This window comes from Arachis hypogaea, chromosome 2 (assembly GCF_003086295.3).
Source record: "Arachis hypogaea cultivar Tifrunner chromosome 2, arahy.Tifrunner.gnm2.J5K5, whole genome shotgun sequence".
In the NCBI taxonomy this organism is placed as follows: domain Eukaryota; kingdom Viridiplantae; phylum Streptophyta; class Magnoliopsida; order Fabales; family Fabaceae; genus Arachis; species Arachis hypogaea.
The window spans coordinates 12,826,165-12,847,444 of NC_092037.1; the positions used below are offsets into that span (position 1 = coordinate 12,826,165).

Sequence of the window (21,280 nt, forward strand, 5' to 3'; positions counted from 1 at the left end):
AGAAAACATTGTTGTGGGTTCTCATGTTTGGGTTCCAGATCCGGAATTAGTTTGGATTGATGGACAAGTACTAAGTATCAAGGGAAAGGAAGCTGAGATTCAACTTAGCGATGGGAATAAGGTAAATTTTATATTATTTCACGGAAGACATTAATACGATGGTTGCTTCAGACATGTATGGTAATGTAATTTGAATATTTCATCTTTGTTTTATTTTCATGTTCCTTAGGTTGGTTCTAGTTTGTCAAAGTTACACCCCAAGGATGAAGATGCTCCAGCTAATGGTGTTGATGACATGACCAAGCTTGCATATTTGCATGAGCCGGGAGTGTTGTATAATCTGAAAAATAGATATGACATCAATGAAATATATGTATGATTTCAATTTTGTGCAAGATATGGACTTAGTATTGCAGCTATGAGATCTCTTTTAATAGTTTGACATCATGGCAGACTTATACCGGAAATATTCTTATTGCCATCAATCCCTTCAAAAATATTGAAGACCTGTATGATGTCAACGTCATGAAACGTTACAAGGGAGCAGCAGTTGGAGATTTAAGCCCACATGTTTTTGCTATTGCTGAAGCAGCATATAGGTGAGTTGTAATTTGCACTGATTTTACAGTCATGTTTTCTTCCATATCCGGTATTCATACTCATCATTTGCCTAAACAGAGCAATGATTAATGAGGAGAAGAACAACTCTATTCTGGTTAGTGGTGAGAGTGGTGCTGGTAAGACAGAAACGACCAAAATGATTATGCAGTACCTGGCATTTTTGGGTGGTCATAATGCTTCTGAAGGGCGAACTGTTGAAAAACAAGTTCTAGAAGTAAGAAGATCAAACTTGGATTGTGGTAGTTACTGCTTCTACGTGTTTGGTTACCGCACATACTAAGAATCATTATGTTGCAAGTTCTTTCACTTGGCCAAATAAGAACTTTGAGATTTCTAAAACTTAAGTTACTTTGTATTGTTCAAGAAATGCAAAATGAAGATTAAATATATTTCTTGCATTATTGACTGAAATGGATTCCAGTGTGGAGGTACTTAGAATTAACGAGAATAGCTACTAGTGCACTCTGTAATAGATCTGGCCTATTTCAAACCATTTTGCAATGTATTTATTTTAGTTACCGCATAAGATAAGGTACTGGTTGTTTTTGCAATGTACTTACTATGAAGTTATTGATGTAGCAATTTTGTTTCTTTTTTGAATTAGTTCTGGTTTTGATCACTCCTCGTTTGATACTTTAATTAGTTTCTCTTTTAAGTGATGTGTAGTTGTGAATGTGAAAACTCACCGCTCCACTAATGTTTTTAAATTGTAATAATGCAGTCAAACCCAGTTCTTGAGGCATTTGGTAATGCAAAGACAGTAAAAAATTCCAATTCTAGGTAAGAACTTCCTGGTTATGTTCTATTATGTTTGGCTTTTAATACATTCCATAGTGTATGTGCTAAATGTATCCTATATGTACAGTGTTTTCTTGAGTACTCGCATTTCCATGCTGCTTACATGATGCTAGCTACTTCTTTCTCGTTTTTGAATCAATGATTTCAATAGCAAGCAGCTATTGCATACCTACTTTTGTTTGCTTTATTTTCCTGCAGCCGTTTTGGAAAATTTGTTGAGATTCAATTTGATAAGCATGGACGAATATCCGGTGCAGCCATTAGAACTTATCTACTAGAGAGATCACGTGTATGCCAAATCTCGGATCCTGAGCGTAATTATCACTGTTTTTACCTGCTTTGTGCTTCACCTCCTGAGGTAGGCATATCAAAGCTTAGTTTTCTATTTATTATTTGTCATGTCTTATATAATTTTCTTGTTGGCATTCTTAATTGTTAATGCTTTTTGGTTTTTAGGACAAAGAGAAATATAAGTTGGGAGACCCTAAATCATTTCACTACCTTAATCAATCCAATTGCTATGAATTAGTTGGTATTAATGCAGCTCAAGAGTATCTTAGCACCAAGAGAGCCATGGAAGTTGTGGGAATAAATCAAGAAGAGCAGGTATGATTATGACCTTCCTTTAGTTATGCTAATATTTCTGTTATCTGCCCATGGTAGCAAATCTTTCAAGTAAAATGGTAATGAATAATTTTCTCCTTCCTCTTAGGAAGCAATCTTCAGAGTTATAGCTGCTATTCTTCATCTTGGAAACATTAACTTCGCAAAATCAGAGGAAGAAACTGATTCATCGGTTCTAGAAAATGAAGAGTCCAAGTTGCATCTCCAAATAACAGCAGAACTTCTCATGTGTGACCAAATTTCTGTTGTTATCATTTGCAATAGCTTTCTTTTTGTTAATATTACATATCTATTAAATTATTTCTTATTCAGGTGTGATCCTAGTGCTTTGGAAGATGCACTTTGTAAGCGTGTGATGATTACCCCAGAGGAAGTTATTAAAAGAAGTCTTGATCCTCTTGGTGCAACGGTTAGCAGGGATGGTTTAGCCAAAACACTATATTCTCGTTTATTTGACTGGTACTATGTTAATGTCAAGTGTAAAATTGTGAATTCAAAATATAAAAAATGTGTCCTATCCTATGTTTATTGCACTTATGTTATTTGAATCTGAATAATTTTTTATCTGTTCTATTGTTATGTGCAGGTTAGTCCAAAAAATCAATGTCTCAATTGGGCAAGACCCAGAGTCAAAATGTCTCATTGGTGTTCTTGACATATATGGCTTTGAAAGCTTTAAGAATAACAGGTGAACATAATCATATTATTCACTCAAACACATGCGCGTGCGCACACACATACACACATCATTGTTCCTCTTGAGAGTAGGATAAATCTGAGTTGATATCTAATTACCTCTTTACAGTTTTGAGCAGTTTTGTATTAATTTCACAAATGAAAAGCTGCAGCAACATTTCAACCAGGTATGAGGTTAGTTTTTAGATATTTGACAACTTCAACTATCACTTTTTCTCATAACATGCATTCCAACATGGATAATGTCCTGCAGCATGTGTTTAAGATGGAACAAGAGAGATATACAAAAGAAGGAATTGACTGGAGCTACTTAGAATTTGTGGATAATCAAGATGTACTTGATCTAATTGAAAAGGTTTATACATACTTTATGGCTATGCTTCATTTTGCAATATTTATAGCTAGATTTCAATCTGATAGAGCAACATCTAATGTTATATATATATATATATATATATATATATATATATATATATATATATATATATATATATATATATATATAACATGTATGTTTGCAAACTTATGTAGTTTGTATTTGATTTACTTTGTAATATTAAAAAATGCAACTTAGATACTAATTTGTTTACAATATGTAGACATCTTTGCAATGACTACAAAGAATTTCCAAGATGTCTCCTCTGAATTTGCCTTCAAAATGTTATGCCCTCATTATCTAAAGCAATCCTTTTGATGCAGAAACCAGGTGGAATCATTGCTCTTCTTGATGAAGCTTGGTATGAAAAAGTTTCTTCACTCTCTCTCTCTCTCTCTCTCTGTTAATTATTTATTATTCATAATTGTTTGATGTTCCGGAGTTTCATGGTTGCAATTGCAAGAAATAGCCATTTTATTTAGAGCTTACAAAGTACTAGATTAAGTTACATGACTGTGCGATGCATTATATCCTTCAATAATTGTTTACTTGCAGTATGTTTCCCAAGTCGACCCATGAGACATTTGCAACAAAGCTTTATCAGACATTCAAAGATCACAAACGCTTTATAAAGCCAAAACTGGCACGGTCAGACTTCACTGTTGTACATTATGCAGGCGAGGTGGGTTTGAGTTTCTCATTATTGCCTTCTTGGTTTCTACTTTTCTACTAATGGTTCTTATTTATTTGTGCACTTCTTTTCAGGTCCAATATCAGTCTGAGCAGTTTCTTGACAAAAACAAGGACTACGTTGTTCCTGAACATCAAGACATGCTAAGTACTTCGAGATGTTCATTTGTAACACGACTTTTTCCTCCACTTACTGAGGAGACATCAAAATCTGCTAAGTTTTCTTCTATTGGTTCTCGTTTTAAGGTATGTCTAATATGACTTTTGCCTTCTCTCAACGTGATATCTCATAAGCAGTGACATAATTGAATGATCAATGTTGTTTTTACCGATTTGTGCAGCTACAATTACAACAATTGATGGACACACTCAATCTCACAGAGCCTCACTATATTAGATGTGTGAAGCCAAACACTGTTTTACAACCTGCCATATTTGATAATATGAACGTCATCCAACAATTGCGCTCTGGCGTAAGTAGGTTAAGGAATTAAATTGTACAATATTTGCTTCAAGGGTGCTACTTAGAACAAGTTTTAATATTCCTACTCAACTAACATTTGTAGACTTTGCACCATCGCTGATATTGTAGGGTGTTCTTGAAGCAGTAAGAATTAAGATTGCTGGATTCCCAACCCACAGGACTTTTCAGGAATTTCTAACTCGATTAGGCATTCTTGCTCCAGAGGTTCTTCGTGGAAAGTGAGTCAAACTTAACATCAATTTTTGGTTATGTTCTTTTTACTCAATAGTGGTGGTGTCAAATATTTTTTTATTATTTATTATTTTACTTTGATAGTTACTTAGTGAGTCTGCCTGCATTATGCAGCATCGATGAAAAGGAAGCATGTAAAACGATATTGGAGAAGGCTGGTCTGACAGGATATCAGGTAAAACTATAACTCTATTAAGTCTTATTTTTGTGCGCTATCCTTAAAAAAATCATTAAATTAAATATCATTTCATATCAAATCTCAGACATTTAGAGGATCCCCTTTACAGTATTATTTCTAGAATCTTTATCATATAAATGTCCATTTGATTTGAGGCATGGAATGAAACATGTGTACTGTTGTTGACAGGTGCATATATTGATACGCATGTCAACCCTGAAATTCTTCATTTCAAGATGCTCTTTTACACTCAACTGAACTTCATGTGATCTTGCTAATTTTGTAGATAGGGCAAACACAAATATTCTTGAGAGCTGGTCAGATGGCTGAGTTAGATGCTCTGAGAGCACGTTTACTTTATGGTTCTGCAACAGTTATCCAGAAGCACACTAGACGTTATCCTAGACGGAAAGAATATGTTGCATTGTTCAAGTCCTCTATCTTTATGCAATCTATTTGTAGAGGTCTGTCAAATATAGCATCTATAAAAACCATTTGTGATTATCTATCTAACCACTTTAGCTTTTAGGAGAAATGATTTCTCACATGGTATTAGAACTTTTATAACCAAAAGGCAAGATTTTGATCCTTGTTGCCCCATGCTAAGATGTGTCTATGAGTTATTCACACTTCAAGCTTAAAGGAGTTCTTGAATATTGGAGTGAATTAGGATATAAAAATCATTCATATATCTTTATTTAAGGTTTAAAGGACATCGTTCATGACAAACGTCGCCAAAACGCAAGAGAATAACAATGCATTGTCTTGTGGTCTAACCCTTAAAATTGTGGGAGAAACACTGGCAATGAAATCCTATATCCTTTTCAATGTCCTAATGTTTCTTATTGCTGAAAAACAGAAATGTTTCATCCCTGAGACTATCATACTATTTTTCTATGATCACCTTTCTTTCCCCACCCAGCATGTCCTACATAGAGCTATCTGAACATAACATAATTCAGAGTGAACAATCAGCATTTAGCATTACACTTAATCTCACAAATATCTGCATGGTACTTATACTATCTGCCACTAGATGAATACACATATTTTGAAACATTTTTATAGAGTTTGGTCCTTATAAATTTTTTATGTGTAGTTTCTTTGTTACCGTCAAGAACAACATGTTCTATTATGCAAACTTCTACAATCATTTATGCAATGAATTTTTGTTAGGTGCTAAACTGTTGTGACTCTTAGGTGAACTGGCTCGGAGAAAATTTTATCACCTGAGGAGGAGCAAGGCTGCAGTCAAAATTCAAAAGCACACACGTGGAAAACTTTCCAGAAAAAAATACAGCAAGATAAAGGTTGCAGCTATATATTTGCAGGCAGCCTTTCGAGCAATGGATGCTAAGGATAAATTAAATAAATTAAGAAATACGAAGAAAAATTCTGCATCAATCACTATTCAGGTTAGAGTTATTGTAGTAATGTTAACACCCATATACACACACACACACACACACACACACACACACACACACACACACACACATTCTTTTTAAATACCTTTTCTATTGCCTGATACTTGAGGAATGTAAAAAATGCAGTCATATTATCGCCGGCATAGAGCTCTCTTGGAATATAAAACCCTTAAGAAATCAGCAATCATTTCACAAAGTGTCAATGATTCCGTGGAGAAAGACGAAGACAAGGTTTGTATATATAAATTTTTTGTTGTGTTGTTAAAATTCTCAAATGTTTCCTTTTTCTTTGTAATATCGTTGTAGTTATAGATATTAGTAGCAATTAGCAAACGTAATAATATATAGAATCTTTACAGTATGGGAATATATAGTTGTTCTGTTCAAAACTATTTCGGAGCCTAGTCCTAATAGCTTAAAGCTTTTAGATGTACTACCAAGTCTTACACTGGGTAAGGAAAACTTCAAAATACAATTTTTGTCTTACCTATTTTTTTTATTTGGTCCCTTGGCTTTTTCTTTTAATCAATTCAGTTTATTTATGTCAAGTTATTTCAATTTGCTCCCACTGTTGAAACAAGACACAATATGTTGATGTGTCACAATTTACTATTACACCTTAGATCTACATATGTGCCTCTTCATCATTTTTCATCTACTATTTGTATAGTGATTATAGGAAAAGGCACTAATGATAATGACAATAGCAAAAAACTGAAGAACCCTCTGTCTGCATGATTCTATTGAAGTCCTTGTTGTTGACTTAACAAATGGTTTGCTATCATGGAATGCCAGGGTTTGGGGAATTTAGTGGATAACAAAACTATTTCAGTTGAAGCAGTTTCAAATGTTGTCCAAGAAGAACCCTCAAGTACTTTCCAAGAGGAACCCTCAAATGCTAGCCAAGAAGAACCCTCATGTACTATCGAAGAAGAAATGTTAAATGCTGTCCAAGAAGAACTCACAATTACTTCCGAACATGTTGAAAGAACTGAAGCTATTAGGGAATCCCATAGTCCTTGTCCTTTACAAGGAAGTGAAACGGTTGAAGTTCTTACTGAAGAAATAAAAAAGTTAAAGGTAAAATGAGTAGTATAACTGTTATTTTCTAAGCCTTGAAACATAAAGAAACTTTGGTTCTATACCGTTTTATCTTCACATTTTCTAAAATATGTGTTAAATAGATATATAATAGAGTTCCAGTTTATTTTTGTTGAATTATATCACAAATTAACTGTATAAACTATAAAGAAATAAGCGAGCAAAAGTATTCTTTTTTCTATTACTTTCTTTTTAGAGGCAAGATGATATTGATAATTAGTTAGTTTGATGTTAAATAAAGATTATGGTAAGTCAAGGATGAAATGTGTGCAAACAACCTAGAAATGCAGATAGAAGCATGACTGATAACCCATTGGCAAGGTAATTTGTATGTCTGCAGTATATATTAACAGAATATGTGATATAAGACAAGGATGAATTGTGTTCATCAATGCATTATTTAAAGAATCATATGGTATTTATTTAAAAAATTAGTGCCTTTGTTTTGCATGTTGAACAATTTCTGTGCACATAACCTTTCTAGGCATATTATTATGATTTTAAAATTCACAATTTTTTATGTGATATCACTTTTCACAGGTCATGTTGCAGGCAGAAAAAGTAAGAGCAGACGAATGCGAAAGGAAATATGTAGAAGCTCAAGGATCAAGTGAAGAGTTACGGAAAAAGTTAGCAGAAACTGAAAAAAGAGTTTATCAACTTCAAGAGTCATTGAACAGGTAATATTAATATTATTACCTGGAGGATTCATGAGTCCTGCTATTATATTTTCTCCCTCCCTCCCCCCTTCCTCTTCCCCCTTCCCCATCTCTTCTCTATATTTTACGTACTTTTACTTGACTGTGGTGGTATCTTTCAACTGTGTATAGAACTTGTGTAAGCAGTCATAGAAAACCAAACATGAGTTCCGAAAGGGAACAACCCAGCTTTATGATGACTTGGTTGTTTAGAGTTCAATATTGATTCATGATACTTTTTTCCATCACTGATTTTATTTAATCCAGTAATTCACTGATGGCTTGTTGTGATCTTTGAAATATTTACGATCAAACAGTTCTGTCATCTTGAATAAGATATGCAAAGCTGTGATACCAGGATCAGAGTTTTTAGGTTGAACTAAGGAATAATTAATTAGAGTTTTGATGCTCTTGAATTAATTACTAATAGTTATTGTCCAAATTGATATACTCAAAAGTATCTTCATAAGCAAACATGGGGCAAACTGAAGCTTGAGAGATGAAAATGCCGTTAATCCTTTATCATCTCCAGAGGCTGCTGTTGTAGTCCTTCACCATATCAATCGATCAATAAATATGTGAGCAACTTTATTTCTAACGACATGTCGTTTGAAGGAAGATTTTCAGTTAGTCTTACATTATGAGGAAATGATATCATTTTACTTTTAAAAGATTTGCTTCCATAAAAATGGGGCTACCTTCCACTAAAACTTGCATATTTCATTATGTTTAGAGGAAAATTCTCAATAAACCAAAGAAGGAAAAAGGATAATGGAAACTCTTAATTTACTGTAGACCAATAGGGCCATTATGGTTTGAAGAATATAACCCCCATTGAAGATGGCATTGACTATTGTAAATATTGCTTACATTGTCTGCCTTATATGGATATTAAAATTGCTTGAGTTTTGAATTTCAAAACTGAATACTATTTAATTAATGCTAGATCTGATTTAGTGTGTATCAGGATGATATCTTCCATGTCAAGTCAAGTTGCCGATTTGAAGATGATTTTAAGTACTTCATCAAGATTGAGTTCAACTTTTCGACCTATTGCTAGAGTTGATGTTGCTTCCAGTAACTCCGATACTTCATCTACAGACTCTGATTTCACATTTCCTGCCTCTGGTCCAAATTCAGATGCTTCCTCTAAGCCAGGCCATTATCCACTTGTTGTTCAGGATGTCACTGGAGAGGATGGATCAGGTCAGTCTAACTTTCTCCACCTTGTTTTTATAGAAAGATAAAATTTATTATTAGAATAGAAGATAATACTGAATAAAAAAAGGATAAGCCATCCTTGCACAAATACAAAAGGTATAATTAGGACATGTGCAAAAAGAAAAGTATATAGTTGACATAAAAACTTTATCTATGCTATAAGGTATGGAAATCCCTTTGAATATCACTTCAAGAAAGCCTATTAAATAGACCATGTGCTGATCACCAAACAGAAATCAAAACAATAATCGTAATCTAAATGGAAATTCACATTTGAAAATAAACTATTAAAAATCCTAAAATTCCTTTCCAATCACTATAGCATTGCAAAATCTGCATACCGACATAGAATCTTTGCTCTTTTACATGAGCTAGAACTTCTTAACTTTCTTCACAAATGTCAATGTCCTAGTTATGCTAGCATTTCACTTGCTGCATTAGGCTATCAGAAATGGAATTTTCAAATTAAGAGTAGAGGTGCCCTTTTCAACCTGGGGTGTACTATTGAATATCTCAAGGCACTGGACTAATTAATAGGATTTAGTTTCTCCCTATGGTTCACAGTTAAGCCATGAGTTCACACTTTTCTAGAATATCACCTTATGTATTATGCTTCTGCACTTGTTCTAATCAGAATATCACTTTTGTTACTTTTCCAATATATCAAGTTGTCCCCTATCATCTGTCTATTATAAATCCAACTCTTGAGAGTTACCCTGTCTTCACATAGGAGTTCTTTTGATGTATCACAGTATTTGGATTGCAACCTTACATGGGAAATAATAAAGACCTTAAAACTGTCCTATTTTTAAGAGAATTTTTAGTATAATTTCTATAATTCCAAAATAGAGAGATACAAAGGCAAGTTACAGGGACAATATTTAAGACAATTTATGTACTTCTAAAAAGAAGATACACATGAAACACGTCTCATCGTCACATTGTCTCCATCTTTTCTGTCCCAGGATAGGAACCAAACACTAGCAATTAACGAGGCTGTAGGAGTTGGCTAACTACACTAATTGCAAAGGATATGACAGGCCAAGTGATGGTAAGGTAGTTCAATTTTCCAACAGCCTCTGATATCTCTCATGATAGGTTACGAATTATGAGCTCTACGCCTCTACCTATCCCTGTGCGACTAACAAATTGATGTTCAAATCTAAGTGTCAACAGATCAATATGATAAACCATTCACTTTAATACACGAATATAATTAATCTACTTCAATTGCCCAAAAGTATGAGACATCCTAAATCCTTGGACCTTGGTTTGGAAATGATAGAAAATTCTGCTTAGGCTTATTTATCATCACCACTACTGACAACAGCATTCACATGTAACATATATCACCAAATAAATACCATGTGAAGAATGACAATAGAACATTGAGTAATCTGCCTCACTTTGAATCACGTCAAACTACTAAACTACGATATCGAATCGTTGAAACTGTGCGTTTTAAGGATTAGGGACTGTTTTAAACCATGATGTGGCCATCAGAGGTAATTGACCAAACCAGACTTCCTTGAGCAACAAAATTCACCAGTTATTCTGTTATAGACATTTTCAATGGAGTTACTGGAGTGCAATTTGAATGGAAATGGTGGCAGATCTTATAAACTAAGAAACATTTGTCACCATCGTCCTTAGAATCTAGATTAAGAGTGTAGAATAATAAGAGAGGGCCCATAGAGGTATGTTACATGAACTAGTTATTTATTTGATCATCATACCTTTCTTTATATACAAGAGACGTTAGCTACTCCTAAAAGCCTTTACTATCTAACATGTTGGTAATGATTATTACTATAAACGGTTTACATTGGATGTACTTGTTATAAATTTTATCATTATCCATCTGTTATTTACAAATGAAAGTCAAGGATAATAGTGTCTAACCGTAACATATTTTTTCTTTTCCTTATTGCTGCATTTTCAGGATCTGAAAGTGAAAGGGAGGGTTCATTTGATGATTACTTCTAGCTAGTAACACTTGTATTTCTTCAATATGGCTTAAATTTTCATTTCCTCTCATCTCTTTATATGTAGAAACAAGGTGTTAAGACAGTGAAAAAGCCTGGAAAAGAAGAGATAGCATGTGGGGGAATACCATTACCATTGTTTAGACATGTTCACTCCATTGGTTATGCATGTTTACTCCATATGTAACATATCCCACACATCAATTTGTAGATACACAGTTTATATTAGCATCATGTAGATCACTCAGGTAGAGAAGAAGGTAGCATAAGAGCTCGTTGATTAGTGTTTCACCCTTTTGACTCTTATTTAATGTGAAACAAATAGAATATTAGAGTAACAATTTTGTATATATTATTATAATTCATATCCCAAACACCAATTAGTATGTGTTAGTACATGAGTAGTCAGTAAAAGAATATTCGTAAAGTATTTCATTTCATTTAACGTTTTTTGATATTGGTCGATGAAATTAACGACTTGATTAAAATTGTTTATATCTCGGTAAAAATCTTTTAAAAATTATAGGATGCAATTAAGAATAAAGTGAAATTATATATGTAAGATTTATGTGTGTTGTATTCTTTACATATGGTTTATAATGATTTTCTATAAATTTATGTTGCTTACATGGCAGAGGCTACTGCCTACCAGCATTGAGTTTAAAATTGTTACTGACTAGAGTGAGACCTGTATGATAAGCAAAGTGAAAAATTAATGATAGTATATAGTATATTTTAATAAGTTTTATATTATTTAAAAATAAATTAAAATATATATAAATTAATATTAAATTTGATGTATTTTTTATTTAAAATATTTCGTAATAAAAAAATTTGATATTGAAATTGAACAATAACAAACATTTTGTTCTTTAAAATTTGTACAATCATTATTTATCGTCAAAATTTTTATGGTATATTTTTGTACATATAAAATATATATTATAATATATTAATAAAATATAATATTAGAATTATTAAAATAAAAATATTACTTTTTATGAATATATAATATTTAACATATTAAATTATAAGTATATTTAATAAAATTAAATGAAATAAATATATTAAATAGATAATATATAATAATAATTAAAATTAAAAAAATAAAAAAATTTAAATACAACTTTTAAACTCCTTATTTTATTTGAACTTATCTAGTTCAAAATCCTTCCGGTTTGAAAAATAATTAATTTTTATGTTATTTTTATTTTTGTATTTATTTTAGTGTTTGTCTTTCTCTTTTGTTTTTTATTGTTGTTGAAGTTATTTTTTTTTCTTGTTATACGTTTTTGTAAAGACATACATGTTCTTTTTTGAACTGTTGATTTGTATATATTTTTTATTTTTTTATTTCATCTTTATATATATATTTTTTATCTAAAAATATATCCTGGATTTATTTATTTTTTCTTAATCTCTTGATTGGTATGTATTAGTGTTAGTGAACTTGGTTCTTATAATCAGTAAAGAATATAAATGAGCAATATAAATGATATTTTGAATAATTAAAATTTTTGTAGTATTATTTTATTTGTTATAATAAGAATTGAGTTTCGTATTTTTTGTTGGGGCAGATGTATATTGTTGAGAACCTTCTTTAAAGTTAAAATTATTATTTTAATTTCAAATATAAGTGTGAACTTGTATAAATTTTTCAATTATTACTTCAGTGTCATTGTTATCTTGGAGTGTCATTAGATTTAAGGCAATTATACCAAATAGTTTTCTTTGTTTTTCTTTCAAATAGCACAAAAGTTTGTGGTAGCCTTTTGATCTAAAATCTTTAATTTAATTTTGAATTTAAAATAATTATTGAGTTAATAATTTATTGATCAAATTTTCCATGATAACTATAATTTGATAAAATTTGTTATAATTTGAATATGTAATAATTTTTTATGTTATAGCATAAAAATTTTATTTTTTTGTGAATTTTTTTGATATTTACTTATTTTTCTTCTTCTAGCACATACAATTTTTTAATAACATCTATAATAAAAAAAATTTAGATGATTTATTTTATATATATATATATATTAAATAAATTATTTTTAATAAGAATAATTTAAATAGCATAAAACAAAAATACCTGTAATACTTTTTTAACCCACTCTATCAGTAACGTCTCAAGTGATATAAATTTAAAATAATGTTGAAAATAAAATGATCAAAATTAATTATTTGATTTCATTCCCAATTATTGTGGGTAAAAGATATAATTTTATTGTACCCTTAATTGGCCTATATAAATTATTTACATTTTTTATTTTTAAAATTTTATAGTATAGACTTTTTCTTTTTATAACAAATTAAATGTTTGAATTTGTTCATTATATTTTTTCTTACAATTATATAAAGAGATGTTCTTTGTGGTGTTAGTAAATCATAGTTAAAAATTAGTAAACAAAATTGGTAACATTAATTTTTTTTCATATTTTTTTTTCAATTATATGAAGAGATATTCCTTATAATGTTAATAAATCATAGTTAAAAATTAGTAAACAAAATTATTAATATTTAATTTGTTTATTTATTACAGATGCAACAAGCAATACTATATTAAAATAAGTATAATAATAAGAATTTCAAAATATAATTATATGAAAAAATTATAAAATAATAAAAAAGTATAAATAATAAAAATAATAAGAGTGTTTTTTTCTGTAAATTTGCTTTAAAAATATAATAAATATTTTTATTTTGTACATAATCATCTAATAGAATCATTTCTAAGTATATAGTCTCCTCTTTATTCGTTGGTGTAAATATTTTTTATTGATGAACTATGAATTTGTGAAATAAAATAATAATGATAAGAATCTTACATATGATATATAAGTAGATTAAATAATATAGAATTTAAATATTTTATAACTTAAAATTTATCATTATAATATTATTATTATGACACTTTTAATGTAGATATTTATTACATTTAATTAATATTTTATATTTTTATTGAATAATAATGTATAATAATTTAATTAATTATAGGAGTTACAACTTTAGTTTTATTTTATTTTTTAAATATTTTACTAAAAGATTGATTAGTTAATTTTTAAGTTTTGTCAAATAATCAAAACTAATGATATGACATCATTAGAGAAAGAAACATGACTTAAATTCAATGTATCAAAAAGTTGATATATAAATAGATATAAATATATGAGTAAATACTCTTTTTAATCTCTGTCCTTTTTAAAATTTGACCACATGCCTCTTAACGTTTATAAAATATCAGATCGGGTCCTATCATATATTCCGTGATATCAATAAGCCTTTCTGTTGGTTTCTTTGTTCATAGTCGTCGAAAAACGCTGAGGTGTAACCTGCAGCCTGTGACATGGCCTTGACACATCATACGTGGAATGGTATGTGTTCATTGGGACCATTAAGCTCCTGTACAGTCAGCAAAATGACATCGTTTTGCTTGGAATCCTTTTTGCACGTTTAGGGTGAAATTCCATTCTCCCCCTTGTGCACACTTCAGCAACCATACATCACTCTCGTTCTCTACTCAAAATTACGAAGAAAACCTGAGAAAACGAAACGTTTTCCTCCAAGGCAAGCTGACAGAGACTTCCAACGGGGAGGTGGTGACGGTGTTACAGACGGAGGAACTGACGGCGCTACTAAAGTTAGTGTCGCTATCTGATCTTGCAGCTTCGTTAGTTGGTGTTGCTCCAAATTTTTTTTGCTAAATGTGATTTTTGTTAATGATGATTTCGCTTAGTGATCATCCTATGCATGTTCTAAAAATTATTGTGTTAACGATTGAAATCTGATGGAAGTAGTTAATTAAGTTCTAATTATTGCACATTGTTGCTCTAATAGATGTCGTATGAAATAGTTCCTCTTTTTGACCATGGGGTTGGTTTGAACGGGATGAAGATGGTGTATTATACTACCACGACGGAAGTGTTGAGACATTTCCTCCATTAGACATAGATTATGTTAATTTCAAGGATTTGGAGGAAATGTTCAAGGGTTTAGGGTATACAAGCTACAAACAGATGTATTGGTATGATGGCAGTGCCCCTGATTTAGAGTCTGGGTTACATGTTCTCAAGGGAGATAAGGAGATCAATGAAATGTGTGATAAAAAGATGGAGAATGTGGAGTCAGATTTGCTGGTTATTTATTTTGAGCATGATGTTAATCAACCAGTATATGGGACAGATGTTGTTGAGGTGGATTCTTCTTCTTCCGATGATGGATATGAGACCACTGAAGACGAACCTTACAACCGCCCACCTAGATTCAAATATGATAAAAATAGTAGTGACGAGGAAGTTAATGTAAAGAGGAAGAGTGTGAGAAAGAAGCAGCCTAGTGTGAGGATGAAAGAGGCAATGGATGCTGGACAAAAGTGTACTAAGAAGAAGAGTTGCGTTAGACAACAAACACCTAAGCAGAAGAAGAATGTGCCACCTGGTAGAGGTGATGATAAGGACATGTCTCCTAGGACTAAGAAGAAGAAGGCAAAAAGGTATGTTGGAAGAAAAAGAAAATATGTTCTATCCCAACAAGAAGGAGACAATGTGCCAAACAGTGGGCTTAGTGAACAACAAGGTAATGGGCCAGATGAGGTTGACCCAACTAATGAGGCTAGGGATAAGGCCAATTCAGATCTAGTGTGTAAGGAATTGGACTCAGACCTGGATAAGCCATATCAATATGAGTCTGAGGCATTTAACTCTCCAATATCCAATTCAGATGAGGAGTATAAGGCAAGATATCCTGACTTTTGTGAGGATGCCGAGTATAGTGAGGTTTAGTTTCAGGTAGGACAACAATTTGAGCCCATGGCAATGTTCAAACAAGCACTTAAGGACTACTTTGTCTATGAGGGTAAAGAGCTGATGTATTTGAAGAATGAGTCGAAGAGAATTAGAGCAAGGTGTGCTGAGGAGGGTTGTCCATGGTTGGTGTTTTGTTTTCCTAATAGTCAGAGTCTGTGTTTCCAAATGAAGACATTCATTGGAGAGCACAACTATGGCAGAAATTTGAGTAGTAACATGGCTGATAGAGCTTGGGCAACAAGTAAATTGGTGAAAAGGTTGTTAACTCAACCTCTAGTGACTCCCAAAGAGGCACTCGATCACATGAAACAGGACTATAATGTCCATATACATTACAGGATGATTTACAGAGCTTCAAAAGCTGCTAGAGAGCAAACAATTGGAAAGGAGCAAGAACAATATGGAAAGCTCTATGACTACCTAAATGAAATTCACAGAAGCAATCCAGGTTCCAATGGGATGACTAACATAACTCCTCAACCGGAGGGTCATCCACTGTTCAATAGGTTGTACATTTTCTTGGATGCTTGCAAGAAGGGCTTCAAGGCTGGCTGTACTCTGATTGAATTGGATGGATGCTTCCTAAAAAGGTACTTCAGTGGTCATCTTTTGTCGGCTGTGAGGTAAGATGCCAATAACAGTTTCTTTGTAATAGCATTTGCTATAGTTGGAGCTAAGAACACTGATTCCTAAAAATGGTTTCTTTCAATCCTGCACGATGATCTTGGTCCAGTGGTTGCCAATGGGTGGAACTTTATGTTCGATCAGCAGAAGGTAAAATGCATTCATTTGTTTTTCTGTTATGGTTTGTGTGTTGTTTTGACTTGTTAATTCAATTTGCGGTTGACTTGTTATTATAGGGGCTGGCTAAGGCTTTGCATGAGAAAATGCCACAAGTTCATCATAGAAATTGTGTCCTACACATATGGAAAGACTTCATCAAACACTTCAAGGACAAGCACACAAAAGGACTAGTTTGGAAGGCTGCTAAGAGCACAACAATGAGAGAATTCAAGGACTCAATGGAGCTTGTGAAGAAGGTGAATAAGGATGCTTGGGAGTATCTACGAAAATTTGATCCTGGTGCATGGACCAAGGCTTACTTTAGCATAGCCCCAAGTGTGACAATATAACCAACAACATGTGCGAACTTTGGAATGCCAAGATCGTAGAGTACAGGGACAAACCAATTTTAACTATGTGCGAGGAGCTTCGAAGCTACATTATGCGAAAGATGGCAGGGCACAAGCATAGGTTAAGCAAGTGCAAGGGTAAATTGGCTCTAGTTCAACAATTAAGGCTGGATGAGTACATCATCCCTGAGAGCAACAAGTGGACGACAGAGTGGGCTGGAGATGAAGCCATGGTATTATTTGAAGTCCAAAGATACCAAACAAGAGTGGCTGTGACAAACATGTGCTTGCAATGTCTAGCAATGTAGTTATGTGAATTCAGTAAATGTTGATTCAGTAAATGTTGATTCATGTATCTATCCTATCAGAATTTCCATGCAAACATGCAGTAGCTGCTATATCAAGGTTAAGGAAACAATAACTGAGGATAGAGGATTTTGCACATAAATGGATTACAATGGAAGCCGCAAGGGCTACTTATGGGGACTCCATAAAGCCAGTGAACTCTGAGAAATTTTGGGAGGAAACCAATAGGCTACGTCCAGAGGCACCAATAATTAAGAGACCCCCTAAGAGACCAACAAAAAAAGGGGTTGTTGATGTGGTGGCTGAGTCTCAAATGCCGCCACAAGGTCACAAAGTGAGGAAGTCATTCCAAGTAACATGCAGTAAATGTGGGCAAAAGGGACACTAGTATAGGACTTGCAAAGGCGCACCTGCAAATCCGAATTAGCAGCCAAAGCGAATGAAGGCAAAATCACAGCAAAATAGAAACCAATCATCACAGACACCTATAGATCAGCAGCAAGCACAGATTAAAGGAGTTCTACATGTTTTTGTTACATTGTAGTTATTGTTATTTCCATTAATTAAGTAGAATAGTTATACCACCAGATTGCAAGAAAGTAGCTGAGATTTTATTTTTCATTTGCACAGACCGGGGAAGGAGTTCAACCAAATATCCCCTAGAATGTTATTGCCACACCACTTGATCCAGTGGTAGCCCACTGTCTTACATCCTATAGTTACTTAGGTTTTTTTTTTTTTGATTTGGCTGAACAACTTTGCTTCTCTTGTGTCTTTCACAAGCTAAAGCAAAAAAGCAAAAGAAAAAGGTTTCAAAGAGATCCACCCCTATTTTAGTCAAAGAAGAGGCAAGAGTTGAGATCCAATCTTCATAGTCTACCCCACCACCAACAGAGATAATTTTATTTTACAGATTCATGTCTAGCAACTATAACATATTTTAGCCCAAGAGCATAGACCCTGAATTCTGTTGTTTTCATGTGGTTTTGGGTGTGAACTTCAACACTGAGCACTCAACCCCTACTACCCCAACTACACTCAACTAGGGGCTAAATTTCAGACCCAAGCAAGCAATAACTAGGCCACCAGCACTTACACTTCACCACCCTCAATAGCAAGCCACAACCCCAACAGCTCAGCAACCTATGCACCAGGCCACAGCCCCAATACTTCAGCCCCCTCTACAACAGGCAACAGCCCCAACCACACAACCACCAACTCAGCAGCAACTTTCAACTGAAGAAGCAACTAGCTCAGGGACTGCCACACCTCCCTTCACGTTTATCCCCACACCAGGCCTAAATGCACCCTATAGATTCAAGCAAACATATGGGTTTAGGCCACCAAGACTTCAGAAATGACATATTCGTAGTCATAGTGAATATTTTGGTGTCAAATGTTTTGGTTGTCAAGTTATAATATGTAATAGACTTAAGACTACTGGAACATGTTTTTAGTTTTGTGAATTCAGACATGTGCTGATGTTTTTGGCTGATATATCAACAAACTAAATCAAGCCTTTGTGCTTAGCAGTATGAATATAAATATTATATTTTTAGCTTATACAACATTGTGCAGACTTATCATGGTTTCAGACTTAACATTCTTATACAAAAAATTCACATTCAATTCATATAGAACATGCAATTACAAAGCAAATTAACCCATCTCTTAACCTTGTCAATGCATCACTTACAGCAACACAGTATACCCTAAAACACTACAAATACAATTGCTGTTAACAGAATTAACATTGCCAGCATAACAAATACATCATAGTGATTATTACATTTTTTGTTTTCCTTCATATTCATGCTCAATCTTATATTCTAATTGCTCCAATCTATTCTCCAGCATCATCATTCTTCCTTCAACATCATTGTCATCGTCATGCCCAAAACATTTAGAAATCAGTTCGTCCAGCCAAACAAAATAGTTGCAGTGACGTTGCTCCGTCTACAATTGCCATTATAGTGAATACAACTTTTTAAACCATAGAAGAAGTTGATTACATAAATGGAAGATGGGGGCACACTTACGCGATAGTAGGAATAACTGAGGAAGATTCTGTCTGGGTTCTTCGATGTCCCAGATTCTTGCATGATTGCATATGTTCCACACTTGCATTTAGCGTGCTGGAACTTGGCCTTCTTTCCCTCACTTGCATTGCTACTCGAACCCACCATAGTCTTCCTCTAGACACGACGTATGTGAGAGGTTGAAGATAACTCTGGATCGCTCATGCTTGAGCCCCTAGTGTTAGGGTTCAGAAAAGAGGGAGAATGAGATTGCACAATAACACGCAAAAAGGCTTCGGGCCAGAACGACGTCGCTTTGCTGACTGTATAGGGGCTTAATGGTGCCAATGAACACATACCATTCCACGTATGATGTGCCAAGGCCATGTCACGGACTGCACGTTACACCTCAGCGTTTTTCGACGACTATGAACGAAAAAATCAACGGAATGGCTTATTGATATCACAAAGTATATGGATAGGAGCCGATCTGATATTTTATAAACGTTAGGAGGCGTGTAGTCAAATTTAAAAAAGCACAGGAGCTAAAAAAAATATTTACTCTAAATATATAGATATTACTTTTAAAATTTTTTTGTTCTATTTGATTATTTGTGTTATAAATGTTTTAAAAACCTTTTTCTTCATATGACTTGTGCTGATGAATTAAAAAAAATAAGTCATAAAAAAATTGAGGATATTATGTTTTTTTTTTCACTCACCACCGCTCATTTATGTTTTTATATTATATAAGATTTAAGTTATTTTAATTTGTATTATATTTTCTATTTGTTATTTTTTACCGAATTAACAGTGGCGATAATATTTAGTTACTTTAAAATAGTTTCTTAAAAAAAATGAAAAGAAACATTAAAAATTATATTAATACTTACTTCAAAACATTTGGAATAAAAATTTGATACATCATCATCAAAATAATAATAATAATAATAATAATAATAATAATAATAATAATAATAATGTAAAAAAGATAAATTAAATTATCCCAAACAACATCTATAATTGGTTTTGGCTTGGAGGTAGAGAGTGGTTCTGGCAAGGAAAGTTCAGAATTTGCAAGTTTGAGCATCATATTGTTATCCAAAAGAATATTACTTGGATTTATATCACGATGAATGATAACACGGCTCTCATTAGTGATAGGTTATTTCTATTCTGATGTATTGGGACTCTCACACTGTCATAAATATAATATATCTTAGTTGTTTGTTAGAGTGTTTAAAAGATATTATCTAATTATTAAAATAAGTTAAATAGTTAATTTTAAATATAAAAGTATAAAAATTAAAAATTTTTAAATATTTTAAAATTATTACAAAGATAATTTAGATAAAAATTAGATACTAAACGAAAGATAGCGTAAAATTAACCTATATTTTAAGCAATTTCTGCTTTGTAAAATCAGTGATAGAAATAATGAAAAAATATACAGATACATATTATCAAATAATCGTTTAATTTACATGTAGAAAAGGTTGAAAAGTACCTTAGAGAGATAGTGAAGTACCTGTAGACGAATCTAGAGACAAAAGCTTCGCTAGTTTGGTTCTGTACCTACTTACTTTGTTGCTTCGCTTCTTATGTTCTCATTATAATTGCATCTCTTTTTCTTCGCTTAATGCGTTCTGTGAAGTCAACAAATGAAAATGGAAAGGGAATTTTCCTCAAAATGTATGCCTTTAAAATTTAAAAGTAAATTCTATCGCACTACTATTAAACCGATTATGCTTTATGGTACAGAGTGTTGGACGGCTAAAAGGGAGCACGAACATAAGCTAAGTATAGCAGAGATGAAGATGTTGAGATGGATGAGTGGTCATATGCGATTAGATAGGCTAAGGAATGAAGATATAAGAGAGACGGTTGG

The 21,280-nt window shown here is 32.7% G+C and overlaps 2 protein-coding genes across 2 annotated transcripts; both read left to right on the forward strand.

Moving 5' to 3' along the window:
- Positions 1 to 6,437, forward strand: LOC112721813 (myosin-9). Its single transcript, XM_029289870.2, has 22 exons — positions 1 to 121; positions 230 to 373; positions 454 to 599; positions 679 to 835; positions 1,343 to 1,401; positions 1,618 to 1,777; positions 1,876 to 2,025; positions 2,132 to 2,271; positions 2,356 to 2,502; positions 2,630 to 2,731; positions 2,849 to 2,906; positions 2,993 to 3,094; positions 3,439 to 3,476; positions 3,671 to 3,797; positions 3,881 to 4,051; positions 4,147 to 4,278; positions 4,398 to 4,507; positions 4,635 to 4,695; positions 4,985 to 5,162; positions 5,899 to 6,113; positions 6,252 to 6,356; positions 6,432 to 6,437. The coding sequence occupies exons 2-22, from the start codon at positions 296 to 298 to the stop codon at positions 6,435 to 6,437; spliced, it is 2,442 nt and encodes an 813-aa protein (XP_029145703.1). The 5' UTR covers positions 1 to 121; positions 230 to 295.
- A 9,501-nt stretch (positions 6,438 to 15,938) lies between these two features.
- On the forward strand, positions 15,939 to 17,068 carry LOC112721823 (uncharacterized). The gene is made up of 3 exons (XM_025772851.1): positions 15,939 to 16,488; positions 16,669 to 16,709; positions 16,796 to 17,068. Exons 1-3 carry the CDS (start codon positions 15,939 to 15,941, stop codon positions 17,066 to 17,068), a joined length of 864 nt encoding a protein of 287 aa, XP_025628636.1.
- The last annotated feature ends 4,212 nt before the right edge of the window (positions 17,069 to 21,280 follow it).

What these genes read in the sequence shown, in the direction of transcription:
- LOC112721813 (XM_029289870.2), top strand. Translation starts at nt 296, where the DNA reads ATGACCAAGCTTGCATATTTGCATGAGCCGGGAGTGTTGTATAATCTG. An exon ending in GAAAGCTTTAAGAATAACAG is followed by an intron (nt 2,732 to 2,848) that starts GTGAACATAATC and finishes ACCTCTTTACAG; the next exon opens with TTTTGAGCAGTTTTGTATTA. An exon ending in CTATTGGTTCTCGTTTTAAG is followed by an intron (nt 4,052 to 4,146) that starts GTATGTCTAATA and finishes CGATTTGTGCAG; the next exon opens with CTACAATTACAACAATTGAT.
- LOC112721823 (XM_025772851.1), top strand. Translation starts at nt 15,939, where the DNA reads ATGGCAATGTTCAAACAAGCACTTAAGGACTACTTTGTCTATGAGGGT. An exon ending in GAAGGGCTTCAAGGCTGGCT is followed by an intron (nt 16,489 to 16,668) that starts GTACTCTGATTG and finishes ATCTTGGTCCAG; the next exon opens with TGGTTGCCAATGGGTGGAAC. An exon ending in TTATGTTCGATCAGCAGAAG is followed by an intron (nt 16,710 to 16,795) that starts GTAAAATGCATT and finishes TTGTTATTATAG; the next exon opens with GGGCTGGCTAAGGCTTTGCA.